The 18,811-nt window shown below is 39.8% G+C and overlaps 1 protein-coding gene and 1 non-coding gene across 4 annotated transcripts in view; both read right to left on the reverse strand.

Moving 5' to 3' along the window:
• Window positions 1-18,811, reverse strand: part of LOC124721931 (solute carrier family 22 member 7-like) — a 209,224-nt gene that overhangs the window by 92,499 nt on the left and 97,914 nt on the right. For all 3 annotated transcript variants that reach the window (XM_047247089.1, XM_047247088.1, XM_047247090.1), the window contains exon 4: window positions 11,996-12,153. In XM_047247089.1, coding sequence (XP_047103045.1) covers window positions 11,996-12,153 — 158 coding nt within the window. The remainder of the gene's footprint in view (window positions 1-11,995; window positions 12,154-18,811) is intronic.
• On the reverse strand, window positions 17,619-17,693 carry Trnas-cga. Its single transcript has one exon. It is a non-coding gene; the product is annotated as a tRNA-Ser (tRNA).

Raw genomic sequence — 18,811 nt, forward strand, 5'->3', positions numbered from 1 at the left:
TAATCAGTGACAAATCACCAGATGCACTAAAAGAAAAAGCCAAACAAACACTAAACAGTGTACGTGAGTGGGCATCCAATAATAAACTAACACTAAATCTTAAAAAAACAAATGCTGTTAACTTCTATGTCTGCAAAAAACCACACTATAACAACTTTAAGTTAAACAATGAAACTATAGAATGTGCAGACTACACAAAATTTCTTGGTATGCATGTTGACAGTCAGTTAAAGTGGGAAGAACATACTAAAATACTTAGTAACAGAATCGCTACAGCATGCTATGCTCTGAGAATTCTGACTGTAGTTTGTGATACTACATGTGTCAGATCTGTATATTTTTCTTATATCCACTCTGTTATTACCTATGGAATAATATTTTGGGGAGTCAACAGTAAAAATATTCAAATAGTTTTCAAATTACAGAAAAGAGCAATTCGTATAATAACCAAGAGTGGCAGTAGGGCTCACTGCCTTGAACATTTCCAAAAGCTGGAAATCCTAACTGTCCCCTGTGAATACATTTTTCAAAGTGTTATGTATGTAAAAATATATATATATATATATATATATATATATATATATATATATATATATTGTCTGCTATATGAAAAATTCTTTAGTACACAGCTATGAAACTAGAAACCAATACAATCTGCAACTAGAGAGGAAAAATAAAGTTAAAACTCAGCAGAGCTTGTTGTACAATGGTGTTAAATTATATAATAAATTACCCCAACAAATAAAAGATATTGACACAATCGGACAGTTCAAAACAAAACTAATTTTTTTTTTATTAAATAAAAGTTATTACGCAGTAATGGACTATCTGAATTAAAACATGTTGTGTAATTAAAGTAGCCTGCATTGTAATACATGAGGAAATAATTATAATATGAAATCAAAAATTGTACAGTACTATAAGAAAATTACGAATTACACAAGGATATAAAACTAATTTAAGATACCTCAAAAATGTGTGTAAATACAAATTTTATGTGTATAATTGTAGGTATATTGTATTGTATTGTATATGATTTTGCTGACGAAATCCACACAATGTAAATTGTTACATGTATTAATAAAGAAATCAATCAATCAATCAAATTAAAGGCATCTCGCATTGAAGTCCATGCCAAATTTCGCACGTCTGTAAATTTTAGCCAATCTTCGGGATTTTGCGTTCTTCTGAACTTCGCATGCTTTTTCCATTGCCTCTGCAACAGAGTTTGGACCTCTTTTGTGTACCATGGGGGATCAGTTCCATCTCTTACCAATTTACGAGGTATGAATGTCTCAATTGCTGTTGCTACTGTATCTTTGAATTTGAGCCACATCTCGTCTACATTTGCATAGTCAGTTCGGAAGGAATGGAGATTGTCTCTTAGGAAGGCTTCTAGTGACACTTTATCCGCTTTTTTAAATAAAATTATTTTGCGTTTGTTTCTGGTGGATTTGGAAGAAACGGTATTGAGCCTAGCTACAACGACCTTGTGATCACTAATCCCTGTATCAGTCATGATGCTCTCTATCAACTCTGGATTGTTTGTGGCTAAGAGGTCAAGTGTGTTTTTGCAACCATTTACAATTTGTGTGAGTTCGTGGACTAACTGCTCGAAATAATTTTTGGAGAAAGCATTTAGGACAATCTCGGAAGATGAACAAGTATTTTTGCCAACATATCGAAGGAAGGTTGAAGTCCCCACCAACTATAACCGTATGAGTGGGGTATTTATTTGTTACGAGACTCAAATTTTCTCTGAACTTTTCCGCAACTATATCATTCGAGTCTGGGGGTCGTTAGAAGGAGCCAATTATTAACTTAGTTCGGCTGTTAAGTATAACCTCCACCCATACCAATTCGCACGGAGTATCTACTTCGACTTCACTACAAGATAAACCACTACTGACAGACACAAACACTCCATCACCAATTCTGCCTACTCTATCTTTCCTGAACACCATCTGAGACTTCGTAAAAATTTCTGCAGAACTTATTTCAGGCTTTAGCCAGCTTTCTGTACCTATAACGGTTTCAGCTTCTGTGCTTTCTATAAGCGCTTGAAGCTCAGGGACTTTCCCAGCACAACTACAATTCAGACTGTTCCTTGATCCAAGCACGTCCTGTATTTGGCATGCACCTTTTGAGATTGCAGCCCACCCCATACTTTCCTGAGGCCTTCTAACCTAAAAAACTGCCCAGTCCATGCCACACAGCCTCCGCTACCTGTGTGCCTCATGGCAAAGCAATCACTCATGTATCAACAGGTGCTTCCTTGTGACAATTTGTTGCAGATGAAATTGTAAGTACACTATGTGATCAAAATTATCTGGACACCTGGCTGAAAATGACTTACAAGTTCATGGTACCCTCCATCAGTAATGCTGGAATTCAATATGGTGCTGACCCACCCTTAGTCTTCATGACAGCTTCCACTCTTGCAGGCATACATTCAATCAGGTGCTGGAAGGTTTCTTGGGGAATGGCAGCCCATTCTTCATGGAGTGCTGCACAGGGGAGAGGTATTGATGTTGGTCGGTGAGGCCTGCTACAAAGTTGTTGTTCGAAAAGGTGTTCTGTAGGATTCAGGTCAGGACTCTGTGCAGGCCAGTCCATTACAGGGATGTTATTGATGTTCACCCATTCTGTCACAGGCTGTGCATTATGAACAGGTGCTCAATCATGTTGAAAGATGCAATCACAATCCCCAAATTGCTCTTCAACAGTGGGAAGCAAGAAGGTGCTTAAAACATCAATGTAGGCCTGTGCTGTGATAGTGCCATGCAAAAAACAAGGGTTGCAAGCCTCCTCTGTGAAAAACATGACCACTCCATAACACTACCGCCTCCGAATTTTACTGTTGGCACTACACACGCTGGCAGATGATGTTCACAGAGCATTCGCCATACCCACACCCTGCCATCAGATTGCCACATTGTGTACCATGATTTGTCACTCCACACAATGTTTTTCCACTTTCAATCGACCAATGTTTATGCTCCTTACACCAACTGAGGCATTGTTTGGCACTTAGCAGCAAGGTGTGTGGCTTATGACCAGCCGCTCAATCATGAAATCCAAGTTTTCTCACCTCTCGCCTAACTGTCATAGTACTTGCAGTGGATCATGATGCAGTTTGGATTTCCTGTGTGATGGTCTGGATAGATGTCTGCCTATTACACACTACGACCCTCTTCAACTGTCAGCAGTCTCTGCCAGTCAACAGATGAGGTCGGCCAGTACACTTTTGTGCTGTACGAGTCCCTTCAGTTCAGTATATTAGTTGATTAATAAGCTTCCACAGAGAGTTGCTGTTATGCTGGTGCACAGTCAGTGAGTTTCATTTGAGCTCAGCACAATGAAGCTAAGCTTAAAACAGTTAGGAATGGAAGTTCACTATTTATCTGAACAGACAGAGGATGAAGGCAGCCACCACAATCCACAGCAACAACATACTTGCTCCTCCACACATGACCTCCAGGCCAGCAACAACATGCCATGTCCTCCTGTGTAAACACATATCCATTTCTCACCAGCTTCAGACTGCTAGCCTTGCTGTCTTTCCATACCCATCTATGTCAATGTGGGTATGCAGCATTCACATGGCCATGACTGCTCTTAGACTTTTTTCCAGTTATCCTCCAAGAGTCCACTCTTGCCTCTTTCATGCTTGCACACCAACTTAAAATCATCTCTTGGCATGGTGCATGCCCTATTACTACACTAGCAGGAAGTGCATTTGCTGCAATATTGGTGTTTGGTGACATCATATCGATATGAATGTCTCAACAACCATATTCTTCAATGCTTGACAATCCCTATCCATCAGTACATGAGGACTACCTGTTACTGGTATAGTTGCAGATGTTCCATTACATTTCCACTTCTTAATCACATAATCAACACACAACTTTGGTAGCTTTTAAAGGCTTAATGAAAAACTACTTCAGCTGCTGTTGAGAATTTTACTGAGTCCACTATTGGTTTTGGCCTTTATATTTGGCCATTTTCAAGTGGTTTTGAAAACTGCCTCAAATGTGACAGATATAAAAACTTTGTATATAATAGAAGATGAAAAAAGGCTTAAATATGTATAACTTAAGTATAAAACCTACATTATGCTGTAGAGTAATAATGTCCAATGTTACACGTCAAATGATATCATGGGAAACATGGGTGTGTCAAGGTAATAAAGATTATATAATTCATTACAAGTATTCTTTAGGGTTTAGAGGATTTATGTCCCGATATATTAAAAACTTCTATATTGCACGTTTTACAAATAAAAGACTAAAAATAGATTTTTTTGGTTTAATAAAAGTGTAAAATGGTTGCACTGGATGGGGCATCCAAATCAGGTGTAGAATTAAGTCTTCTAGCATCCAAAAGAGGCTGTTAGGGTAGATTTGTCACACCATGGACTGCTTTCAGAGCACATTTACAAGCTTCTATGTATGGTTATAATTTGCGGATTACCTTTAAAGGAATTTATCAATAATGTGGTGGCAGATGTCCAAGAAGCTGGTGCTTTTAAGTGTACATTGCTCAATGACTGCATTTTTTTGCCTTCATTCTGGAAGCCTTGTGTTATGTTAATGTCATGTATTAAATCACCTAAGAGTGAAGGTTGAGATTCATGTGCAATGTGTAAAATATGTTTCTAGAAGGGTTACTTACCCTGCGTGAGACATGACCATACAAAGCAAGCAATGCAAATTGTTTTTATGTAGTAACTCAATCTGTGTCAGATGAATTCCTTTAAGACATTGTGAAACTAAAACTTTCACCAATGATCATACTGTTATAGACAATATTTTGGGCTGTGTTTCATAACCAGTTAAGTTCCTTTTCTATTTTATTAAATGTAGTGGCAGTGTAAGGAGCCTGTTTATTGCAGAATGGACGAAGACCTTTTCATACTGAGCAGGGTGGAGTGATTCAGGAAGAAAAATGACTTTGAAAGATGTAACAATATTGTGAAAAGGAAACTTGCTACTCACCATTTAGAAGAGATGCTGAGTCACAGATAGGCACAACAAAAAGACTGTCACAAAAATAGCTTTTGGCCAGTAAGCTCTTCATCAAAATGAGACAATAAAACACACACTCATGCAAATGCAACACACACACAAATGACTGCTGTCAGGCAACTGAGGCCACACTCAGACTTGAAACATGTAAAAGACAAGAGAGTCATACAGTGCACAATATCGAAAACAACCTTGTAATCCTTCATACAAAGAATTAGAAGTTTACACACACCTAAAAGATCCAAACAAAAGTTGCTCAATGAGCAATGCACACTTAAAAGCACTTGTTTGTTGGACATCTTCCACCTGCCTGGATGTTTATAAATTCCTTTAAAGTTAATTCACAAATTCATAGCTGTATCTACAAGTTTATAAACGTGTTCTGTAAGTACTCCATGATGCATCCAAACTATGCTAATGACCTCTAAAGTTCTCTATGGTCCAACTTTTGTGTACAACAGTATGAAATTCTACACTGGATTTGGATGCACCATCCACTGCAACTATCTTAAACTTTTTATTTTACACTTTTTTTTAACCAAAAAAGCTATTTTTAGTCTTTCATTTGTAAAACATGCAATATTGATTTTTTGAATATACCCAAGACATAAATCCTCTCAACCCCAAAGGATACTTATAATGTAATTAATTTCACAATCCTTATAATCTCGGCACACCCACATTCGTCATTATATGATTGGGCATGTAACATTGGATGTTACTTTTCTACAGCATAATGTAAGTTTTATACTTATATTAGTCATAGGTAAACTCTGTTTTCTCATTTTTTTTTTTTTCATACAAGGTTTATACATCCATCGCATTAAAGCAGTTTTCAGAACCACTTGTAATTGGCCCAATACAAAGGCTGAAATCAGTAGTGGACTCAATAAAGTTTTCACTAGCAATAGGAGCAGTTTGTCATTAGCTCAACAAACAGTTGTGGAATCAGAACATGGGGATACTGATAACAGCATTACTAGATTGAAATGTCCCTGATGGATTTGTTACTCAGGTGACATCCAATTACTAGTTCACTGTCAAAGTCCTTGGGCTTTCCTGACTGACTCATTCTGCTGTTACTGCTTTTCTACTGACAACACAATACTCCATGTCTCATTTATATGGAGGGGTCCACATCTCATGACATCTAGTGGTCAACTCCATATTAAATTAGGATTTCTGGGTACTTTTAATTAGGTAATGTAATGCACACTCAATGTAATAAACATTGTAGAGCTAGTCAGCAGATCTGGTCAACTGGCAAGCATCACCAGATTTCAAGTAGTGCTCTCTCTCAGGTTATAACTGGTACAATGGTAAGAGCTGATAAGCAATCAAACACCAGCCTGAGCAGAGGAAGTGGGCAGTCATTTGACCAGAGTATATTTAATTAGTTGATGCAATTAACTAGTGAGTAAATCAGAGCTTCCAACTAGTATGCTTCTTCATGGTACCTATATGGTGTTGCCATAGAAGGCGATGAGGAAATGAATGAAGCAGTTTCTGGACAACTATTTTATCCTATAATTTCATTTGAAATTAGAAAATAAATAATGTTTAGACACGTGAAAACAAAATTTAGATATGTGGCAGTTTTTTGAAGGAGTGGAGTGTGAAAAACAAGTGATTTGTAACTTACATAGCAGTCATGTGCCGCAGGTAGAGGAACATCTAATCTCCAAAATCCTATATAATCATTTATAACAATGCCATAAAAATAATAGAATGATAAGAGGCAACAGCTATGAATGGTTTGAAGGAAAAAATTTCTGAAGATAATCACATGCAGATCTATCATATATATATAATTAGTTGTGTTACGTGGACTGGTTTCATGTATTACTTGGTCACTAAATGATTGGTGAGAGGTTTGGAACAGTTTCCATGTGTGCTGTCTTTAAGAATGATTTCATCAAAGGTTGTCATTGTGGACACTGTGCTGCTGACCCTGATTGAACAGCTTATTTTGGCAGTGACCACTTCATCAGCTTACATCAACACACAGGGCACCATTCCACTGTGCCATCCATCAACTTTTCCTCTATATGATGATTCAGCTGAGGATTGGGAAGCTTACAAAAAGAAACTCAGACAGCTGGCTTTTGGCATGACAGACTTTAATTTGTGCAAGGCCTTCTTCTTCTCATGGATTACACCTAAAATGTATAAGTGCTGTGTCAGTTTGCTGCTTTACAAGAACTGGCAGCTTTTACTTTCAATCACGTGTGCTTTTTTTGTTGAACTACCATGACAAACAAATGCATGTCATAGTGGCACAAGTTGAAGTCTACCGATGCTGCAAGAAACCAAAAGAGTCATACAGGGCCAGGGCAGCCAAAATCCATGGCCTTAGCCATACGTGTCAATTAATACTAATATCCATAATGACTCTTATGCAGACCCTATGATGCATGACACAATTATCTGTTACCTCCTGACAAGAAAATGTTCCAGAAGGCTTTACTCTGTGAAAATCCCCCTTGGCTGAAGTTTTGCAAATAGCACAATCTTTGGAAATTTCTTGGGCAGCAGGTGACCAAATTGCAGTTTGGGGTAGTGTGGCAGCAGTGTTACAAAGTGTGCCCACTAGGATGACAGATAACTTGTTTGAAGAAGCAGCAGTGGCAATGGTAAACATGCAGGCTCCCCACTGAGCAGACCAAGGCCAGCCCCAGCAGCCATGACATCAGTGTTATCCATTGACATCTTGTCCTTTCTGTTTTGTCACGCATGAATATTTAGCATGCCTTAAGCACCAAGCTATTTGTAATGCTTGCCAGAGGAAAGGCCATATCACCTCCAAGTGTCCTTCACCGAAGGTTGCTCAGGATATGGACATGGACGTAAACTGTGTGACTCTACTGCTTGTGACTTCTCCCAAGTTGTTTATCAAGTTAAGTGTTTTTGCCAGGTGCTCCAGCTATAGGTTGACATAGGTGCTGCAATGACGTTATCGAATTATTGAACCTATGTGAGATTAGGCTCACTGCCATTGACACTGGTCATGCGGAAGCTGATCAGCTATAACAAACAGAACATTGTGCTGTTGGGACAAATTACAGTATCTGTCTCTTATGAGTGAATGGTTCGTTCCATTACAATTTTGGTGGTTTGTTGGTGCCAGTGTTGAGAACTTGTTTGGGATGGACGCATTTCAGGCATTTGGATTTTCTATCACCAACACAGTTCACTTTGGATCTAATCAGCTACCATACTCTCAATTGGAAACACTGTGTGAGGAGTTTCTGGACTTATTTTTGAGAGGTATAGGATGAGCTACAAATTTTTCTGCTCATATTTCTTTGAAATCAATGACTTAACCTCATTTTTGTCATGCGCATCATAATCCTGTTGCCCTCAAAGATCACGCCAAAGCAGATTTGGACAAACAAGTCTCAAGGGATGATGAAACCTGTTATGGCTAATGAATGGTTGTTTGGTTGTAGTTCAGAAGATGTCAGGGAAATTTCACCTCTGTGGTGACTTCAATACTACTGTCAATGCACAGTTGATCATGAATACGTATACTCTTCCACACCAGGAGGAACTTTTGATGAAAATATTGGGTGAGCAGTAATTTTCCAAAATTGATTTGTCTGAAGTATATCTGCAGGTTACTGTGGACAAAGAGAGTCTGATAGCTCTAGTTCTGAATACTCCTTTTGGTCTCTATCAATATTTGCCCCTGTTTATGGTGTGGCTAGTGCCTCTGCTGTTTTCCAATGATTTTTAGAGCAACTGACTATGCCTGTACCAGGTTCTATTAATTATGTGGATAATATTGTTGTCATCAGCTCCTCCACATTCAATCGCTTGAAAAATTTACAAATTTGCTCAATTTGTTTTCTGTCTTACAGTCCACAGGCTTACAGTGTAATCTCACAAAATCTCAATTTTTTTCAACCTTCTATTATTTATTTTGGGATTTGAGGTCTTTTGAGATGGGGTTCACCCTCTGCCAGACCACATCTCCACTGTTATGTCTATGCCTCATCCCTCATCCACAAAGTAGATTCAGGCCTTTCTAGGGAAGATAGCCTAATATCATAAATTCCTTCTTGGGGTGGCAACATTGGCCCACCCATATCATACTTTGTTATGCAAAAATGTACCTTTTTGCTGGAGCCTGTATTGTGAATGTGCTTTTCAATTGTTGAAATACAAACTACTCTTGGCCTCTTGTTTAGCTATGTTCTCTCTGGATGAGCATACAGTTTTGGTGACTGAAGCCTCACAGTATGGCCTTGGCATGGCCCTTGCACACCGATATGTCAACAACTCTGAACAACCTGTTACTTTGACCTCCAAATCTCTCACTCCTGCATAGCAGCATTACTCTCAGGTGGAAAAAGAAGCTCTTGCCATAATCTATGCTCTATGGAAATTTCATGTTTATTTGTATGGCTCCAAGCTTCACATTATTACTGACCATGAACCCTTTGTTTCCTTGTTTAACCCCCCTACTTCCTTGGTTCACAAGGTAGCACACTGCCTACAATTCTGGATGCTTTTCTTGTCTCACTACAATTACAAAATCCATTTTCGATCTACATCAAAACATGTCAATTCGGACACCTTGTCCCATCTCCCTGCAGGTCCTGATACCCACTTTCATCATGAAAAATAGCTTTGCGTCCATCTTGATACTGAAATGCAGGCTGCAGTCAAGAGTTTCCAAACTATGAGCTCGCACATAGCAGCTGCTATTGCTGCTGACCCGGTTCTGTGTCGAATGGTTCATTTTGTTCAACAGGGCTGGTCAGATGAAATCCTGGGTCAGGCTTCAGATCCCCTGCATAACTACTTTTTGTTATGGTATCACCTCTCAGTGTGTGACAGTGTTTTGCTGTTGCCCATGGGAAATATCTCTCCCAGAGTAGTCATTGCCACTACATTACCACATGATGTTCTACTCCTTCTCCACCAGGGCCATTGTGGAGTTTTGTGCACTGAACTGTTAGTTAGGAGGCATGTTTTTTGGCTTGGGATTCATAGCAAAATTGTCCACTTAGTCGCACTTTGTGAGCAGTGTGCCTGACAACAGGCAGCTCCCAAGGCATCCCTGTTCCCTTGGCCAACTCCCTGCCAGCCATAGGAATACATTCATGTAGATTTTGATGGTCCCTTCTTTAATTCCTATTGGCTCTTGGTTGCGGATGCATTTTCCTGGTTTCCTTACATTCTCTGGTGTGTATCAATGTTGGCTGAAATCAAAATTCATACACTTTTTAGGGTTTTTCTATTGAGAGGTTGCCTGGTACCTTAGTTTCTGATAATTAGCCACAGTTCGTTTCTCACTCTTTTAAATTGTTTTGTTCCCACCACAGAGTTCATCGTGTTACAACTCCACCATTCCACCCTCAATCAAATGGTGAGGCAGAATGACTAGTGCATATGTTCAAGTCCCAAATGAAAAATTTTGTTGTGGATTCTTTGAGAGACAACACTCCTCCATTTTCTGAGCACCTATTGCTTCATCCTATGGGGAAGTGGAGCCCAGCTGAGCTGCATCATCGCTGACAGCTACACAAGCTCCTCCATACCTTCTGCAGCCTGCACCACTCCTGCTGTGGTCAGGTTTGTCTGGCCATTTCATGCCGGGATCACGAGTGTGTGGGCAAGGTTTTGGTCACCGGCCCAAGTAGATACCAGCCACTGTTGTCCACTGCTGGGAACACCATCTTTGGGATGTCAAAAAGACCGATGGGCTGCTGGTATGCAACTTTGATCAGTTGCATCCCTACTTCCTACTGGAAGCTACTGGTTTGTAGATTTGGGCCCTGTCACTGCACACTACCCTGTCACCCTCTGCCTCAAGCCCATCGTCATCTGTTGTGAAGCATCCCCATCACTTTGGCTGCCTCCTCCATGTGCGGCACCCTGGAGTGCTAGCTACCTGGTGCTGTGTGCCACTCCATCTCTGACCTCAGTGTGTTGCCACAGCCTGCTGTTCCAGTCAGGTGCCCTTCACTGGTCCATCACCATCATCGTCTCAGCTATCATTGCCGGTGGGTCCAGCCCCATCTCCTTCTCACTGGGAGCTGCCTGCTGATGACAACAGAGAGATGGTGATGGCACCCTCCTCTCCAGTGCTGTCGTAGGGTGCTGCATATGTCCTCCATCTTTGGGTGTGCTTGCATCCCCACACACTCTGGTCCTATGCTCTGGTGTCTGCTTGCCACATCATCCAGTCCCCTCTGTAGCAACTGGCTGCCGCCACTCCAGATGTGATGGATGTCTCTCTCACCAGGCCATCAGTATCTCATCTGTCACCTGAGCACCCACGTTGCACAAGAGAGAGGTGTGCAGTATCCTGCTACTAGTGCACTTGTGTGTGAGTGTGCCAAGTGTGGTGTCACCGCATGTGTGTGCTTGAGTTGGCTGCCAACAATATCAGGACAGGTCAGCTGCTGGAGGTTGCCTGTGGGAGGTACACATGCAACAAAGTCTCTGCTGTGCCATCTGCCAGTGACACACACATATACATGCACGGAGCAGCACTGAATAACCCTCTCTATGTTCATCCAGATGTACTGCTTACATCTGTTGCTCTGTGTCTCGTTATGTGTGGATTCAGAGGTCTATGAATAAAGCCATATTTGTGTTATTTGGATTGGTTTTGTGTATTACTTGGTTACATAACACAGAACAGGCTAAAGTAACTAGCAAACCCATTTCACAGTGCTGTTCAGATAATAAGCTGGTGGGTGGCTGAGCTTGTGAAAATATCAGTCTGTGTTTTTTCCCTCTGCAGTGCACAGTCAGCCTGAGAATTCATTAGGTCAGATGGGCTAACAATTGGGAGGTTCGACAGGAGCAGAATGATTGGTTGGATACACCACTGAATAAGACTATACAGAGAATTAAATAAAAACAAAATGCGAAAAGCTTAGAGTATGGGTAAGATCTTTTATGTCTCAGTCTTATGAGATAAATATTTGGAATAATTATTTTGTTCTCACCAATAGCAAGGGCAGATTCTATAGCAGGCATTGCAGCTCCTGCAGCTACTGCTGATGCTGCAATAAAGAGTGGATATACAGAAACTATAAATGGCAGCACTCCTCGGCATATGCTTGCCAGACTTGTGCTGAAAATGTATTGCTTTCTCCTACCAAACCTATAAAAAGAAGTACATTTTGTGAACATGTAACTGCATGACCAAGTTTATACTGAAGTAACAATGTTTTGCCAAAATGTAAGACTTAGCTTTAAATAAAAAAATAAGAACCTGGTTTATTTAAATATATGGAAAAAATACTTGGATCGCCAGCTGATATGATCTCTCTATAACATTGTCACTTGAAGAGTAAACATCTTCTACAAACACTACAACATTAAGAATCAGTTTAACCAAATGAATATTCCAGTAGTAGTAGTAGTAGTAGTAGTAGTAATAGTGATGTTTTCAACATCTTGTATAGCCACTAAAATATTACCATTTTAAGACCAATATAGATTATTCATTTCATTTCTGTACTGAATTAAATTTTCATTACATTGGCATCTCTGTTATACGTACAGAGTTGACTAGCCACAACTTTTGCTTCTCTGACAGCATATTTAAAATCACACCACATTCTCTAATTTAGGAAATCTGTTTTAAAAAAGTACCATTTGCTTAAACTGCTGGCTGCATGATGTTAAAGGATGCCCGCTGCATATTATTGTCAATGTACATTTCGTCATGCAAATTATCATAACATATTACACCAAATGACATTAAAAATTGAAAACATGCCCTTTAAGATAACTTGTTGACAATTTCATCATGATAATCAACAGTTACACTCACAGTACTTGTATCATAAACGTAACATGAGATTCAAAATTGTATGTACCATGTATTTGGCTGATCTAAATGATGGCATATCTACAGAAAACCAATACACATTGAAATGCCAGTTATAATTTGTCACCAACTGTGAAAACTGAGGGTACTGTTTAATACGATCCTTCCTATTATTTAAACATAACATGAAACAGTTACTAATTCTACATTCAGAACTATACAATTGCAGTTCTTGCAAAATAATGCCAATTTTAATGCAGCCAAATTCTATAAACAGATCTTAAACAGGGTGATTTGGTCATTTTTTACATTTAAATATTTTGGAACATGTTCATTGAAGAGGACCTTCTGGAATTTCAAACTATGATGAACTTGTAATCTTAACTTTGTTATGCTAAGTTGAAAATTATATCAACAAAAACTGATAATTAGTATATTACATTTACCAACATTTTAGTCTCTTTATTTCAAATTTATAAACACATTGTCAATAGTTGTCTCAGTAATTTTGTTGTGAATATAGCTCTGGTACACAAATTAAAAGTAGAAATTACTATTTATCTATGACTACACTAGTTAGTATAAAAAATAGTGTTAAAATTTTCGCAGAACAGAATTCTGTTGTTGCCTTTACAGAGTTCTACAAAGACCATTTTAATATGCACAATAAATGTTTAGATATATACTTTAGTCTTTTGAAGGAGTAATGATGACACATGTTTCAGGCTGATCTATAATATTAAAAGGACCATTCAGCACAGAGCATCGAGTGACATTATACTGAGTGCACTATCCGAAAATTACCTTGAGCAATTAAACAGAGAACCGACTCGTGGAGATAACGTCTTGGATCTACTGATAACAAACAGACCCGAACTTTTCGACTCTGTAAGTGCAGAACAGGGAATCAGTGATCATAAGGCCGTTGCAGCATCCCTGAATATGGAAGTAAATAGAAATATAAGAAAACGAAGGAAGGTTTATCTGTTTAGCAAGAGTAATAGAAGCCAGGTTTCAGACTACCTAACAGATCAAAATGAAAATTTCTGTTCCGACACTGACAATGTTGAGTGTTTATGGAAAAAGTTCAAGGCAATCATAAAATGCATTTTAGACAGGTACGAGCTAAGTAAAACTGTGAGGGGCGGGAAAAACCCACTGCGGTTCAACAACAAAGTTAGGAAACTACTGCGAAAGCAAAGAGAGCTTCACTCCAAGTTTAAACTCAGCCAAAACCTCTCAGACAAACAGAAGCTAAACGATGTCAAAGTTAGCGTAAGGAGGGCTATGCGTGAAGCGTTCAGTGAATTCGAAAGTAAAATTCTATGTACCGACTTGACAGAAAATCCTAGGAAGTTCTGGTCTTACGTTAAATCAGTAAGTGGCTCGAAACAGCATATCCAGACACTCCGGAATGATGATGGCATTGAAACAGAGGATGGCACGTGTGAAGCTGAAATACTAAACACCTTTTTCCAAAGCTGTTTCACAGAGGAAGACCACACTGCAGTTCCTTCTCTAAATCCTCGCACAAACGAAAAAATGGCTGACATCGAAATAAGTGTCCAAGGAATAGAAAAGCAACTGGAATCACTCAACAGAGAAAGTCCACTGGACCTGATGGGATACCAATTCGATTCTACACAGAGTATGCGAAAGAACTTGTCCCCCTTCTAACAGCCATGTACCGTAAGTCTCTAGCAGAATGGAAGGTTCCAAATGATTGGAAAAGAGCACAGGTAGTCCCAGTTTTCCAGAAGGGTCCTCGACCAGATGCGCGAAACTATAGACCTATATCTCTGATGTCGATCTGTTGTAGAATTTTAGAACATGTTTTTTGCTCGCGTATCATGTCATTTCTGGAAATCCAGAATTTACTCTGTAGGAATCAACATGGATTCCATAAACAGTGATCGTGTGAGACCCAACTCGCTTTATTTGTTCATGAGACCCAGAAAATATTAGATACAGGCTCCCAGGTAGATGCTATTTTCCTTGACGTCTGGAAGGCATTTGATACAGTTCCGCACTGTCGCCTGATAAACAAAGTAAGAGCCTACAGAATATCAGACCAGCTGTGTGGCTGGATTGAAGAGTTTTTAGTAAACAGAACACAGCATGTTGTTCTCAATGGAGAGACGTCTACAGACGTTAAAGTAACCTTTGGCATGCCACAGGGGAGTGTTATGGGACCATTGCTTTTCACAATATATACAAATGACCTAGTAGATAGTGTCGGAAGTTCCATGCTGCTTTTCGCGGATAATGCTGTAGTATACAGAGAAGTTGCCGCATTAGAAAATTGCAGCTAAATGCAGGAAGATCTGCAGCGGATAGGCACTTGGTGCAGGGAGTAGCAACTAACCCTTAACATAGACAAATGTAATGTATTGTGAATACATAGAAAGAAGGATCCTTTATTGTATGATTATATGATAGCGGAAGAAACACTGGTAGCAGTTACTTCTGTAAAATATCTGGGAGTATGCGTGCGAAACAATTTGAAGTGGAATGATCATATAAAATTAACTGTTGGTAAGGTGGGTACCAGGTTGAGATTCATTGGGGGAGTCCTTAGAAAATGTAGTCCATCAACAAAGGAGGTGGCTTACAAAACACTCGTTCGACCTATACTTGAGTATTGCTGATCAGTGTGGCATCCGTACCAGATCGGGTTGACGGAGGAGGTAGAGAAGGTCCAAAGATGAGTGGTGCATTTCATCACAGGATTATTTGGTAAGCATGATAGCGTTACGGAGATGTTTAGCTAACTCAAGTGGCAGACTCTGCAAGAAAGGCGCTCTGCATCGCGGTGTAGCTTGCTGTCCAGGTTTCGAGAGGGTGCATTTCTGGATGAGGTATCGAATATATTGCTTCCCCCCTACTTATACCTCCCAAGGAGATCACGAATGTAAAATTAGAGAGATTCGAGCGCGCACGGAGGTTTTCCGGCAGTCGTTCTTCCTGCGAACTATACGCGACTGGAACAGGAAAGGGAGGTAATGACAGTGGCACGTAAATTGCCCTCCGCTACACACCATTGGGTGGCTTGTGGAGTACAAATGTAGATGTAGATGTAGAACATAAACACAGCATGATAGTTATACAGGGTGATTCCACTGCCATTAGCAATTTCAGTTTATGAAACGCACAATGTTATATCTGATGATCAAATCCCACGTGGAATATTTCCATATTCTCTCAATTGCTACACACAAATTATCTGACCTATAGAAGGAATGAATAGGATCTTCTCGTAGGAAATTTAATGTAGTTAAATTTTGTACTGGGATAAATTTTCGTTGGGCCATGATTTTTGAATTATTCAAGAAAAATGTAGACAAGTTACCCTCAAATGCACCTCCATCACTACACTCATCCCTCACTAGTCATGATTCCTATTATATTATTTGTGGCACACCCTCCTATCAATGTACAAAAATATCTGACTGCATTATCTGTTCCCAGTATTTGATAATTTTTGGTCTCTATTGATGGGCAATTATGCCACTAACATAGTCAACTACTCCATTAAAATTCTTGATTTAAACAGGCCCTTGAGGATAATGAAAGAAAAACAACTTTTGTAAATGTTATGCTAAAACTAATTACACTGACAATTTGATCCAAACTTAACCCTTACAAGCACAGTATTCTTGTAGTCAAGAGGCCTGATGAATACAACGTTATTGTTTATTGTACGCTGTTAAAATTCACAAAATTGTTAGGAAAAATTTACACAAATGTCAGTTTCACAATTTGTAAGTGCTTGATTGAGCTGTCGGTACAATAAGCCCAGTCAATGAACACCGAAAAGGGTTGAATGTGAATAATTCGTAAAATTGCAAATTTTTGTGCAGAGGTAGGAGGGAGTGCCATGATCGACATACCAATATCCTGACCATTGCAGGTGTGCGAGGGTGTGTAGGTGAATTTGAATGCCAATTTTGTGCATTTTTCTTGAGTAACTCGAAAACTAAGGCCTCTAGTGAAATTGTGTCCCAGTGCAATATTTAACTCTTATGATGGTGCATAAGTTTGTAGCATTCCTCCATAAGTTTATTAAACACAACAGAGACACATGACAGTGACTTTAGTCATCAATAATATATTCTCCTTCACTATTTTCAACAGTGTATCAATCGGGGTAACTTTTCAATTCCGTGACTGTAGAAATCACATGGTTTTAAGGTAAAGAACTTGTTGAGCTATGTTGCAGTGCATTTTCATATGCAAGGAAAGGTTGTTTGATACAGTGTGAAAAAGGTGAAAATCTGAGAGTGTAAGATCAGGCGAATAAAGTGGGTGTGGAATGACTTCCAAACCCAACTTCTGTATAGTTTTTTTTTCCCCTCTAGGAGAAAGGGGACGGGCGATTTCATGGAATAGCATCACTTGATGCAGTTTGCCTGGTCGTTGTTCTTGGATAGCATCTGCAAGACATCTCAGTTGTTGACAGTAAATGTCAGCAGTGATGGTTACACCTCAGGTAAGCAATTCATAGTAGGCCTCATGACTACTGTTCCACCAGATGCATGGCATTTTACACTGAAGAGCCAAAGAAACTGGTACACCTGCCTAATATCATGTAGGGCCCCAGTGAGCATGCAGAAGTGCTGCAACATGACATGGCATGGACTTTACTAATGTCTGAAGTAGTCTGGAGGGAAATGACACCATGAATCCTGCAGGGCTATCCACAAATTCATAAGAGTATGAGGAGGTTGAGATCTCTTCTGAACAGCAGCTGGCACGGCATCTCAGATATGAAACTTCCTGGCAGATTAAAACTGTGTGCCGGACCGAGACTCGAACTCGGGACCTTTGCCTTTCGCGGGCAAGTGCTCTACCAACTGAGCTACCCAACCACGACTCACGCCCCATCCTCACAGCTTTACTTCTGCCAGTACCTCGTCTCCTACCTTCCAAACTTTGCAGAAGCTCTCGCAGAAGGTTCGCAGGAGAGTGTCCCACTGTCCTGCTGGACTTGCCCAGTCCTTCAGAATGCACAATGGATATGAATGGATGCAGGTGATCAGACAGGATGCTTACACACATGTCACCTGTCAGAGTTGTATCTAGGTGTATCAGGGTCCTTATCAATCCAACTGCACATGCCACACACCATTACACAGCCACCACCAGTTTGAACAGTCCCCTACTGACATGTAGGGTCCATGGATATATGAGGTTTCTCCATACCTATACACCACCATCCACTTGATACAATTTGAAATGAGACTCTTACAATCAGGCAACTTGTTTCCAGTCATCAACAGTCCATTGTCAGCATTGAGAAGCCCAAGCAAAGTGAAAGGCTTTGTGTCATGCAGTTATCAAGGGTACAGAAATGGGCCTTCAACTCAGACAGTGCATACTGATTATGTTTCGTTGAATGGTTTGCATGCACACACTTGTTCATGGCCCAACATTGAAATCTGCACCAATTTGTGGAAGGGTTGCACTTCTGTCATGTTGAAGGGTTCTCTTCAGTCGTCGTTGGTCCCATTCTTGCAGGACCCTTTTCCAACCACAGCAATGTCAGAGATTTGATGTTTTACTGGATTCCTGATATTCACAGTATACTGATGAAATGGTCATATGGGAAAATCCACATTTCATCACTACTTTGAAGATGCTGTGTCCCATCGCTCATATGCCAACTACAACACCACATTCAAACTCTCTTAAATCTTGATAATCTGCCATTGTAGCAACAGTAACCAATCTAACAACTGCACCAGACACTTGTTGTCTTACATAGGCATTGCTAACCACAGAGCCATATTCTGCATGTTTACTTATCTCTGTATTTGAATACACACATCTATGCCAGTTTCTTTGGTGCTTCAGTGTATTTTGTAAATGCATGCAGGTCATTGTACAGGGAGTTGCTGCTTTGTTTGTGCTCAACCATTCCTCTCTTGCCTTATGTTAGCATAAAGGCATCATTTCTCATCATCAGTAATGATACAGAATGAGAATG

The sequence above is a fragment of the Schistocerca piceifrons genome, chromosome X, assembly GCF_021461385.2.
Source record: "Schistocerca piceifrons isolate TAMUIC-IGC-003096 chromosome X, iqSchPice1.1, whole genome shotgun sequence".
NCBI lineage: Eukaryota > Metazoa > Arthropoda > Insecta > Orthoptera > Acrididae > Schistocerca > Schistocerca piceifrons.